Genomic DNA, 12,677 nt, shown 5'->3' with positions numbered 1-12,677 from the left:
CTGCCCAACAGAGAGAAAGAGCAGTGAGCTGTTATTACATTTACTCCAGAAATAGAAGTGGAGATAGAGAAGTTAACAGGACCAGTAACATTCTTCCCAAAGAGGATACTTAGGATAAAGACCTCAGAAGCAGAGGGCCAGAAGCAACTTACCTTCCATAGAACACCTGTCCCTGAGGCACAGGCACCAAGCAAGTCTTCATTCAACTGGGGCTTCATGAAGTGGAACGAACGAGCTATAAGGGACTGGGGTGACACAAGTTATACACTGCCTACCCACACAAATGCAGCAAGTTTTACACCTTCAGTATTATCCAGCGCTGGTCACTAGTAGAGATGGTCTGCCGGATGGGTGGTTAACCTACTGAACGGCTCAGACACCAGGTTCTCTGCTCTTATAGCCTGTGCATCCTCCAAGTCACAAAAGCCCCACCATAACTTGCTCTTCCTAATCACCCTTTCAAAGCCCCTGATCCCACTGAGACCCTTTGATTTTGCTCTTTAAGCTATATAATCTTTGTAAGCTAATCGCCTTCATATCACAGCAGGAAGCAGCATCTGCTCCCAGAGCAAGTGGCACCATGCCATGCTGGGGAAGTCACCTTCAGGCCTCAGTGTGGGCAGCTGTACATTCCAGGTGGCACCAAGCACTGCAGACCACAGACCTTCACATCCCAGTAAGGAGCAGCCTCTCCTAAATCGCGTGATATGACACTGTGGCACCACAGACGAAATATCGTCTTGAATTACTGCCCAGCATCTTGTGTTGCTGCCCGCTGAAGGACAGATGGTGATGGACAACGCCACAACCTTCCAAGAGTTACCTGAAACACAAATTTCAGCCCCGCTGTTCCTTGATGTGTCATCACTCTGAGTTCTTCCACCATCTTGTGGAGACATGTCCCTTCTTGCATAAAACAAACGTTTATGGCATCCAATATCTGCCTCCTTTCCAGTGAGGCACGTGGATTTGTCATGGAGATACCATTTCCAGTTACTGCAGTTCTGGTTCTACAGCACAGCAACTCCACATTGTGCAACAGCTTCTGCTGGTAGGAAAGGAGACCTTCTAGGATACAAGCTCCAGCTTTGTACACATAACCAAGGCAGTAAGCACTGCACCATGCAGCTCAGCAGCCTCAAGGCTTGTAGAATCTACAGCCATTCAAGAAACTGTTCTTCATTTCTTTTTCTGGCAAGAGCTGACACAGTAGAGCAACACAGCTTATTGATCACACGGCAGCCTGCACTGCCAAGTGTACAAAAAACACTCAGCACACCCTCTGAATGTCAGCTCACTATCACCTTCAGTGTCCCAGAACATCTGTGCCTGTCCGGCTGGGTGTGGGATAGGAACAAATGAACTTTGTAATAAGAGACAGAAGCAAGAAGGTGAAATATTTCCCTATGCTACTCTTGAAAAGCATAATTGTTTAAACAAGAGTCCAATATAAGTGCATCTTAATGCAGTGCCAATGAGCATGCTGACCCAGAGAGGAAGGCGGTGGCACTCTGCAGGGCAAATCCTGCTGACTCGAGCTGCTGTGTCACCATCGTGGTGTCCTACTGCAGCAATAAATGCAGTCTGAGGTACTGCTACACCCTCTAGGATGCAGAAAGAGAAGAGCCTCTTCCAGACTAAGGAAAGGTGAGAGTAAAGTTATCTTCTCATTCTAGAATTTATTCAACATTTTTTCCCCCTCCAGGTAAAGTTACTCCTAATCCCTCCCCGCTTGCCACAATTTCCATTTATCATCCTGTGGCACAGGAGCCAGAACACTGTCCTTGCCGATCAGAATCCTCTGCCTCCTGATACAGAAGTGCAGATTACGACACAGCAGGTTTTCTGAACACCTGTGCTCCGCACACATGCACAGCTTGGGGAAGGCACCACACAACTCAGTTTATCTCTTTCCTTATGCCCTTCAGAGCCATTTTATTTTCTGATGAGGTAAATTGGCTCATAAGATTTGGAATATCCCCATAGTACCAGACCTAGTCCTCTAGATATTGTTTCAAAGCTGAACAAAAGATCACACAGGAACAGAAAAATAAGATCAGTATTTATTGGACAGCATTTTAGAATAAGTGTTGCTCAGGCATCCCACAGGTATGCAGTGCCATAGTGTCTGATATTTGCTATTTTATTCTCTCAAACCAAACTACAGGAGGAAGTCTGGGAAAGCACACTTTTCGGATCAGTCAGAGCAAGATATTTATTCACTGAAGAAATCTTTGTAGGTTTTGCCAGGTTTTTTTTTTCCACAGACAGGACATCACAGCCGGCAGAACAAAGACACAAACCAAGCCCTTGCTTTTTCACCTTCAGAAAGCCCCATCTCAGTTGCAGTTAACAGCAGGGACCAACTGTGCTCGCCAGCTTTAATTGCTGGTTTTGTTGATCCAATTGTTAGCAGGGCTTTAACCCCCCCATCATACTTAGAGTTGCAGAAAAAGGGGTTTCTGAAAGGCAGAAGCATTATTTACACAGCTTTGTTTCCTAAGGACATCAAATCATCTTCTCAGCAGCCATTCCATCCTCACACAAACCTCATGTGAGCCCTCTCCAGCAAGCTGCCCCTTCAAAAGGGGTAATCATCCTATTTGTACCATTTCCACGTTTCTTGAACGGCCTGAACAGTTGTCTCCAACAAGAGACTATGCTGTCTTCTGATAGATCAAGATCCTGGTGCCATTTTAAGTATTCTTACTTTATAGCTATCTTCCAATCTACAGATCTGGGTCTATTTCAAGAAGAGGTCACTTTCCAATTTCAGTAGGGAAAACTCCTCTATGACTTGCTGGAGCCCTACTCCAAGTCAGTAACAGAGGAAGGTCCAAAATCCAGGTTTAAAGCTCTCTCAGCTGTTCACTTCCACTGTTAGTAATGCGCCAACAGTGCTTGAATGGCTCTCCTGCAAAGAAGCATCTTCTGGCAGAATTCCAGGATGTTCCTGGTTGGACAGAACCAACTGCAGAACTCATTTCTGCTGCAGCAGTTACAATTTATGTTGCAAAACTGCCATTTATTTTTTTTCCCTCTCCAATGGGGATTCCCAACCACAACCACAGAATCGAAAAGTAAAATCCACTGGTTTAGTCGGCTCTGCTGCTCTTTCAAGGATTCAGGTAACTGATAAGGATGCAGGTTTACACACCAGTTCAGAAACGTGCCGAGCAAAAACGATCACCCTGCTGTGCGGAAAGCAGGATCAGCCCCTTCAAAGAGGGGCTTTCAGAAGCCAGATGGTCATAATCTGACCTACCCTACGGTATAAAGCCATCCCTTGGGAAAGAGAACAAAACTCTGCTCTCAAAGTGGCTGGTGAGGGGCTGCCAGCAGAGATGGAGAGAAAAGGCACTGAAGTGAAGAAGTTGGGCAAGAGTTGGCATTTTTACACCCACTGAAATGGCACTGTGCATCTGTTCCTGTTGATGCTCGAGAGGAAAAGTCACAGAAGTACCTCCGGATAACAGCCCGGCCGGCAGATAGAACTGTTGTCCCCGGCATCTCTTAAAGCAGTGCGTTTTAGAACAGGGGCAGGAGGGGAAGAAGCACAGCAAAGTCAAGAGGCTGTTCCTGCATCTCAGAGGGGCACTCGGCTGCTTCTGGGAACAGAGACGCCCTCACTGCCCTCATCTGGCTGACAAACTCTCCTTTCTCTTCTCAGGGGCCACAAGAAACTGCCACAAAGCGAGAGGCACCATCTCAACGCCTCCTTTCCCCTGGTTTTTAAACAGCCTGCACCTGCGACACAGAGCGCCGCAGCGCCAGGGCTCCGCACAGAGCTCGGAGCGGCGGCGGAGCTGCCGGACCCGTCGCGCTCCGAGCCCCGGGCAGAGGGGCCGCAGCGGTCCCCGCCCGCACCGCGGCACCGGGGGTACGGCTGCCACCCCCCCCCCCCCCCGTCCTGGCTCCCGCAGCCCCACTCCTCGCCGGCCCCCCCCGCCCGCCCCAGCTCCATTCCTCACCGACCCCTCGCTGCCTCCTGCCCCACTCCTCGCCCTGTCCCCCCCCCCCAAACCCCCAGCCCCGCTCCTCGCTGACCCCCAGCCCCTCTCTTCGCCCCCCCCCCCGCTCCTCGCGGTGTCCTCCACTCCCCCCACAGCCCCGCTCCTCGCCGCCCTCCCCCGCCCATCGCCGCTCCTCCCAGCTCAGCCCGGCTCCCCGCCGCGCCCCTCACCGCGCTCCAGGGCGTCCCGCAGCGCCCCCCGCTCCGGCTCCGTGACGATCGCGCCGAGCACAGCCAGCAGCGCGTGTCGCCTCCCGCCCGGTACCCAGGGCGCGGCCGTCTCCGTGGCGACCGGCTCCATGGCAACGCCCGCGGCCGCCGCTGCAGCGCGCGGGGACTGTCGCGCGGCTCTTAAAGCAGCCCCGAGCCCCTCCCCGATTGGCCGAGCCGGCTGGAGCGACTGCAGCGCGAAGGAGCACAGCCTCCACCGCCCACGGCCCCGCCCACGGCGCCCCCGGGTCCTGCCGACCGCCGCCCCCGCAGGCCCCGATCCCCCCCGCCGGAAGTTTTCCCAATTTGAGATCTTTAATCAAAAGGTGCTCCAGCTCTCAACAGATTATTCCGGGAATGATGCAGCATGTAAGTCTTTTTCACATTAGATTGGGTGACACCACAGGCTACCATCTTTATGAAATTAATCTCCTAAACAGAGAGAATTTGTGCATCAATAGAGTTTCATTTATTTCTGTGGGCTGGAACCTGTGCAGCAGCATTCAGTGTGCCTCAAGGGATTGCACTGAAGCAGAATAAAGCTATAAACCTTCAGATAAACACCAGCGTGCAATAAATTCTATCATGAAAGTCGGATTGTAGATCATGGAGGGGAAATGTGATGACAAAACATGAAGATGAAAGGCATTCGTATCTTTTCACACCAGCTGGTGGAAGCGCTTTCTGTTCTCAGGTGATTCGACCTTAATTTTCGCTGCTTATTTTTGACAGAGTAGCTTTCCAGAGCTGCAGCTTTCCACTGCAGTGCAGACTCTCCTCCAGCTGGATCTATGCCAAGCAGATAAGAAAAAGGGGACAGACAAACCGGAGCAAAAGCTTAAAAAGAATATCCAAGCATGGTTCTGTACTGTAGAGACTGGAGTCTCTGGGGAAGACTGTTTGCAATTAAGAGACAGATTTCTATTATGCCATTCATTCGCGTTCCTCTACTGTGCTGTGAAATGATAGAATAACATTTCTTTTGCTCTCTGTCTGTGGTCACGTCAGAATTGGGGTGGCGTGAGTCCTCATGTGTGTGCCTTGCATAAGGCATTGAGGGATTCCCCCCTTACCAAATTTCTCCTTTTCCCTGTTGATTCACACTCCAGTTGCATACGACAGACCTGTCTGCGATTACAGTGTGTGTGTCTGCTCGCAAGCACTGCAGCAGAGCTGTCACCCCTGGTGGTGTCAGGGGGTGCCTGGGCTGATTACGGGTACAAGAAGTCCTAACAAACATCACAGAATGAGGCGGCAAGAGCAGAGACAAGGATCGGCTCTGAAGGGTGATGGACGTGAATCACAGGTGAATGAGTCCATCCTAAAAATGGATTTAGAAAGTAGACTCAAAGTAGCATAAAGACGATCTTCGTAACATCACAGGAAGAATAATCTACACTCTCTCAGTTTTGCAGTCTTTTAGCCTGGAATGAGGACTTCTTGCCCTCCCCAGCTGAAAATGTCCCTGTGAATGTAAATACTTCCAGGAATCAGAGATCTACAGCAGTACCCGAATGAGGATAACGCCTTCAACTGAGGCAAGACGTGAGGTCATTTCAGCTGTGACATTTATAAGATGCAGGGAAAAATAGGTGACCCCCTGAAGGGACTTTGTTGAGGCCCTGATCTCTCCTGTGTGAGCACAGCTGTCCTTACGTGGAGCAGAACCCAACTTTGATAACACTGCCATGTAGAGGCAGAGCCGTGTGGCCATTTCTGCTGTCACTTCCACAATGCGTTGTAAGATACAGAAGAAAAACAGAGGGCTAAGCCCTCCAGTTTGACCAAACCACATAATTTTTGCTTCTATTTAACCCCACGGGTGAATTATCGGAGTAGTGGTCCTATTCCTCCCACTTTTGCCTTACAGAATGTGCTGCAAGATCCTGGATGTCTCCTGTGCAATCTGGAACAGCTCTGATCAAGACCAGGATCTAATGCCTATGGAATGATGCTGTGAAAAGCCAGGCTCAATAATCAATGCCAATTTGACTATAAAGCAGGTATCCTATAATGCGACGCTGGGACACAGAGGATTGCTCCACCCAATGTGCATGCAATTACTGAGGCTGGTTACATGACTTTTATATTGGTTAAGCATACATATTCATCTAGGCTCTGGGAAACATGTTACATATCCATTATTTCTCCTGGAACACCTGTGTCTATAGCCAGACTCGGAATTTATTTACATAAGTTTCCTCCCCTTGGCGCACCCCACCTGGGGCTCTTTTGCAGGGGTCTCTGGATGAAGGCTGTAGGTGTCCCTCACAGCTGAACTTTTCAACTCCCCTTCTTGCACATGCTCTTAGACTCTTTGGTCTCCTCTTCAAGATTGCATCTGAGCCGAGTCCCTGTTATCTGGCTTAATTAGATACCAGCCACATTCTTTTCCATTCCTTCTAAATTCAACCTTGCTAAAATTCCTTATTTAAGCATAAGTATCCAGGCACAGGCTGGCTAAAAAGTTATTATCCAAACCAATCCTACATTTTAGTTCTAAAATCACAAAATCTATACATAATATTCAAATATATAATAGGTTAACTACTTATAACAAATAATTTCTTCCTTCAGATTTACCACATACATTCATTGTGCCATTTCCAGAGCTCTGGAATTAAAACAGATGTTTATCTGACTGAGAAAGGTAATTATTCAAACCGATGCAGCCAAGGTGATTTTTGATTGGTTAAACATTAAATGCAAATCATAGAATAGTTTGGGTTGGAAGGGACCTTAAAGATCATCCAGTTCCAACCCCCCTGCCATGGGCAGGGACATCCCACTGGCTCAGGCTGCCCAAGGCCCATCCAACCTGGCCTGGAACACCTCCAGGGATGGGGCAGCCACAGCTTCCCTGGGCAACCTGGGCCAGGGCCTCACCATTCTCAAGGCGAAGAAATTCCTCCTTACATCATGCCGAAAGCTGCCCCTCTCCAGTTTACACCCATTCCCCCGCGTCCTGTCACCATAAGCCTTTATGAATAGCCCCTTCACCAGCTTTCTTGTAGCCCCTTTCAGGTACAGGAAAGTCACTACAAGATCTCGTCAGAGCCTTCTCTTCTCCAGGCTGAATAACCGCAATTCTCTCAGCCTCTCCTCATAGCAGAGGTGCTCCAGCCCTCGGATCATCTTTGTAGCATCCTCAGGACCCGTTCCAACAGCTCCATATCCTTCTGGAGGATTCCAGAACTGGACACGGGACTCCAGATGAGGTCTCACAAGAGAAGAATAGAGGGGCAGAATCCCCTCCATCCCCTGCTGGCCACATTTCTTTTGATGCAGCCCAGGACATGGTTGGCCTTCTAGCCTGTGAGTGCACGCTGCTGGCTCATGTCGAGCTTCTCATTGATCAGCACCGCCAAGTCCTTCTCTGCAGGGCAGCTCTCAGTCACATCATCCCCCATTATGTACTGAAAACGGGGATTGCCTTGCCCCAGGTGTAGGACATTTTGCTTGGCCTTGTTGAACCTCATGAGGTTTTCACAGGCCCACTTCTCCAGCCTGTCCAGGTCCCTGTGGATGACATTCCATCCTTCTAGTGTGGCAACACCACTCAGCTTGGTGCCATCAAGTCAGGATTATTCAAATGTCAGCAGTATTCAAACAAAGCGATGCAAAACTCATTATGGGAAGCTTGTGTGGTTCAACACCTTGGAACCCACCATGCGGCTGGGCTGGAAGGGACCTCAAAGCCCATCCAGTCCCACCCCCTGCCATGGGCAGGGACACCTCCCACTGCATCAGGGGCTCGGAGCACCATCCAACCTGGCCTTGAACCCCTCCAGGGATGGGGCAGCCACCACTGCTCATGCCCAGTATGTGCTCAGTGGCCTCCTGTGGCCCCGGAGCAGCTCGGGCCTTGTCTGAAGTTGTGTGTGTATTGTTAGAACTCTACTGGGGAATCCTCTCGCTCGTTCAGCCCCCCGTGTACTGCAGGGTCGCTCCAGGGAGCCGAACGAGCCCCCACCCGCTGTGCATTTCCCATTGCCCACACTCGTTAATGTGTTTGTATTTACGGCGTTTAGCTGCGTACAACTTTGTAACTCCACATAAGCGTCTTCCAGGCCGGGGATTGTCTTTTGGTTTTGGTTCTATAATGGAGTTTGGGTTTTTTTTTTTTTAATAAAACACGTGGAATTCTCACCTATGAAATCCAGCGAGGTGTGAGAACGGGCAAAAGTAGATTTGAATTGGTCCGCTCAAACTAATCGGGTTTTGTGCAAAAAGTTGAATGCTGAAAAACAACAATGCTGTCACGATTTGTGCCCGAGGCTTCTTCAGTAACTGCCTGACAGGTTTGTGCGAGGGATGAAAAAGGGCTCAGCACGAGGCTGTGCTGCTGTCCTGAAAACAAACACACACCCCTACCCCACCCCCCTGCTCGGAGACACCCCGGTGTCCCGAGACCTCCCACGTCTCGAGACCCCCTCAGTACCCCGAGATCCCCCCGTGTCCCCAGAACTCTCCGTGCCGCCGAGCCCCCCCATGCCCCGAGCCCTCCCCCCGGGCCCAGAGACCCCCCTTTCTCCCCGCCCTGAGGGGTGCCTGCCCCCGCCGAAGCGCTCGGTGCGCGGCGCTAACGCCTCAACTCCCCGCCCCGTCCCCCGGTAACGACGCCGGCGCGGGGCGGGGGGCGGCGCCGCCAATGGGCGCGCGGGGCGGGAAGCGCGGGGCGGGCCGGGGCGCGGCGGGACCGGCGGCGGCGGAGCGCGGGGGCTGCGAGCGCGGAGCCACGGCCTGGCTCCCCCCCCATACCCCCCGCGGCAGCGATGCAGAGCCCGGAGCCCGCAGGCGCGGGGCGCGTGTGCGTGGAGCGGGCGGGGCAGCGGGGGATCACGGGAGGGGGAACCGGGCGGCGCGGTCTCGGTACGGGAGGGGAGATCGGGGTATCACAGGGCGGGGAGGGAACCGAGCATCCCAGTCTTGGCACGGGAGGGAGGAACGGGCCGGGGGGAATCGGGGCATCCCGGTCTCGGTACCGGAGGGGAGATCGGGGTATCACGGTCTCGGTACGGGAGGGGGCAACGGGGTTTCCCGGGGGGTGGTGGTGGAGGGGACTGGGGCGGGGGTAGTGGGCAGCGCGGTCTCGGCGCGGGTGGCGGGGGGGGAAACGGGTTATCACGTCTTCGGCCTCGGTCTCCGTCCGGGCGGGAGGATCGGGGGCTCAACGACCTTGTGGCGGGGCCCGGTATCGCCGTGGCGGAGCCCGCGGCGTGCGGACACGTCCTTTGTTGCAGCGCCCCCGGGGAGCCCGGAGCTGCCGCGCCGGGCGTTGCAGGTAACGCCGGGAATCCCGGTAACGGCGGGTCGGGACTCGCGATAACAGCGGGGCGGGAACAGGCGCCCCTTGCTCGGCAGCTGCCTCCCGTGCCCCCGGGATCCCCGCGGTGTCGAGATGCTCCCCGGCCGCTGGGCAGGGCCGTGTTCTCCCCGCGGACACAGCCCGGGCGCTGCCGGCTTTGTGTGCGTCTCGGGGAGCCGCGACCCGCAGCGGGACCGGATGGCGCTCCGCGAGGCCTTGCCGGTTCATGCCGGCTGGTGGCCTCCGTCCCAGCTCTGTGACGGGGTTTTCATTGAACCATAGAATAGTTTGGGTTGGAAGGGACCTTAAAGGTCATCCAGTTCCAACCCCCCTGCCGTGGGCAGGGACACCTCCCACTGGCTCAGGCTGCCCAAGGCCCATCCAACCTGGCCTGGAACACCTCCAGGGATGGGGCAGAAACAACTTCCCTTGGTAACCTGGGCCAGGGCCTCCTCACCCTCATGGTGAAAAATTTCCTTCTTATGCCCAGTCTAAATCTTCCCCTCTCCAATTTAAAGCCATTGCCCCTTGTCCTATCATTCCATGCCTTTGTAAAAAGTCCCTCCCCAGCTTTCTTGAGGCCCCTTCAGGTACTGGAAGGTTGCTATAAGGTTTTCTCACAGCCTTCTCCAGGCTGAACAACCCCAACTCTCTCAGCCTGTCCTTGAAGTATGGGAGGTGCTCCAGCCCTCTGATCATCCTTGTAGCCTCCTCTGGTCCCATTCCAACAGCTCCATCTCCTTCTTATGTTGAGGATTCCAGAACTGGACACAACACTCCAGTTATTCCACAATACTTTTTAATTATTACAGCTGAGATAAGAGGCTGTTTGTTTATTTGGAGTTTAAGCAATAGCCTAAATGCTTTCTTGTTAGAGGATGTAATCCTTTGCCCTTGAAAAGTGATAGATGGCTTTTTGATTTTTACCTTTTTCTCGATATACGTATTAATTATAGGTGTTTGATGTTAGATACAGGCATGTCGCAGCTGGATTTTGGAGCTCTGGAGCTCTCACAGAGCCAGGACTTTGAGAGTGACTTCATGCCCAGCGAAGGAGATGGGAGACATCCATTTCACTCTGGAGCTGCTATCCCTTCTTCCGGACTTGTGAAGAATGATACTAAAGATGGTGTGTGGAAATGATCTTGGATGTGCTTTTGTTGCTCTGCCAGTTATCTCTGTTTTCTCTAAATTATAGATGCTATGTTTCTTTGTTAGGAAATACAGTATTAGTCATTTGCAGAGATGAGTTCGGAGCTCATTGGTAATTGAAAAGAATTTTACCTGCTCATTCATGTGTTTTCTTGTAGCTGTCCAGGTACAGTCATTGATTCTTGCGCCTGTCTTTCTTTATTTGTTTCTAGACTATCTGATATTGAATTCCCTCCCTGGTAAAAACCTCATCCTGTCCTTTTTTATTGTTGTTATCATTGATAGTTCAGGATTGTTATTTTCCATGTAAAGCTTGTCTTTATATTTGTGTAATTTACAGAATTACGTTTTCTTCTCTCTCTTGCTAGAACTGTGTGGGGACAGCATGGAAACAGCTCCCAGCATGGAAGCACATCCTGCTTTGGAAGGCCAGCCAGAAAAGTCTGGAAGGTAAAGCAGCCCATATTCTTTGTATGTTTCCTGCTGACATTCTGGAAGTTGATTTCTGTCTTTTTTTTTTTACTGAATTTGTAGAGGTAAGAGTGATCAGGCTTCCAGGCAAAAGAGGAAAGTGAAGGGAAAGATGAAGTACTGATGAGACCTTTTTACAGTGGTGCTGACTAAGAAGTGCTTGCACCTTTCCTAGCTGAGAAAAGAGGTGCTGTCAAACTCTTACATAAAGATATCAATAGTTTTTTTTTTTTTTTTTAAGGGACAGCACACCGGCTAATGAAATATACTAATAATTTCCTTAAATGACTGGAATGTGTTAAAAGTAAGGCTTTGGCCTTACGGGAGAAATCTAGAGGCTAAGTGGTGGATATTCCATGATGCGTTCAAATATTTGCTATTGTAAGCTTTACAGTTACAATTATTTTTAAATGTGAAACTTCAGTTTGTTGAAAACTTACTCTATATCTTTTATTCCAGGTAGAATAACATTTAACTTATCTTGTATTGTCATATTCTGCCACAGATAATATTAAAAAGGTGGTGAAAGGGAGTTCTAGAACCTACATTGAATAGAAGGCAGCAGAGCTACCTGCATTCATTATATTTAAATATCGCTTAGACAGGTAGGAAACTTACAAAACAAATACAAAGATGCAACTTGTCAAGGGTTAAGACATTATTTTGTCAGGTGAGAGAGGTGCCTTCCTTTGTCTCTGTTGTTTCTCTTTTCTGTGGCACACCCCCTGAATGCCTTTAATCTGTGCTGATAGATTTTCTTTATGATGTTGCAGTATTAGTTCGTGCTTCCAGTTTCCCAGACCAGTGACTGTGTCTTGCATTTCCAGAACTCTGCAGGTAGCAGAAGAGCATACTGGGAAACAAATGCCTGTCTGTGACCTCCCTCAAACTGAGAAATCCCTTGATCCTGCTCACAAGGAGTCAGATATCTTGTCGACTCAGGAAGAGATGTTTCCTGAGAATAATGCAACAGGTAACAAGACAAATGGAGCCATAATGTCCATCCCAGAGATCATCATAATCGTCATCCCTCCTTGATCTTTTTAGGCATGTAGAGTTTTAGAGTGCAGAGTGCTGTGAGTATTTTTCATGTGATTTCTGCTAGAATTGAGAGTGCTTTGGAAATTGAAGGCCACAACCTCTTTCACTCTGCTATGGAGCAATGTCTAAATGTCACTTCTACAACAGTTACACTGTCTTGTTGAATACATTTAATTTCCTTTCTTTCTGTACCTCTTGAAAAAGAAACGGAGAAAACCCCTTTAACGCGCTTCTGAAACTGGCAATAGCAGTGCTCACACTTTGCAGTGATGCGCTCTCTAAAGTGTGGTAAGTGGTGTAGGCAAATATTACAGGCTTTCTTATACTGAGTAACTTCAGCAAAACATTCCATCTTATTCCTCTGAGTTGCCCTTCCTGTATGGGATAGGAAAGGATCCTGCAGTCAAAATCTTCTTATTGCAATTTTGGTCAGTCTTATTCGTCACCTATGTTCCTGTTCCTTCTCTGTAAGAGAAGAGATTA

General features: G+C 50.3%; 1 protein-coding gene across 6 annotated transcripts in view; it reads left to right on the top strand.

Annotated features, from left to right (window-relative positions):
* Positions 1 to 8,915: 8,915 nt before the first annotated feature.
* Positions 8,916 to 12,677, top strand: part of TP53BP1 (tumor protein p53 binding protein 1) — a 28,451-nt gene continuing 24,689 nt past the window's right edge. For 4 of the 6 annotated variants that reach the window (XM_054077290.1, XM_054077289.1, XM_054077288.1 and 1 more), the window contains exons 1-5: positions 8,916 to 9,032; positions 9,466 to 9,506; positions 10,501 to 10,659; positions 11,051 to 11,132; positions 11,981 to 12,126. In XM_054077290.1, coding sequence (XP_053933265.1) covers positions 8,998 to 9,032; positions 9,466 to 9,506; positions 10,501 to 10,659; positions 11,051 to 11,132; positions 11,981 to 12,126 — 463 coding nt within the window. In that variant the 5' untranslated portion in view covers positions 8,916 to 8,997. Of the gene's footprint in view, positions 9,095 to 9,313; positions 9,318 to 9,465; positions 9,507 to 10,500; positions 10,660 to 11,050; positions 11,133 to 11,980; positions 12,127 to 12,677 lie in introns of those variants that run through there. The other 2 variants (XM_054077291.1, XM_054077287.1) reach the window with 2 other exon arrangements.

This window comes from Cuculus canorus, chromosome 12 (genome assembly GCF_017976375.1).
Source record: "Cuculus canorus isolate bCucCan1 chromosome 12, bCucCan1.pri, whole genome shotgun sequence".
NCBI classification, from domain to species: Eukaryota; Metazoa; Chordata; class Aves; order Cuculiformes; family Cuculidae; genus Cuculus; species Cuculus canorus.
The sequence above is the reverse complement of the archived record's forward strand: the minus strand, read 5'-3'. Positions and strand labels throughout refer to the sequence as shown.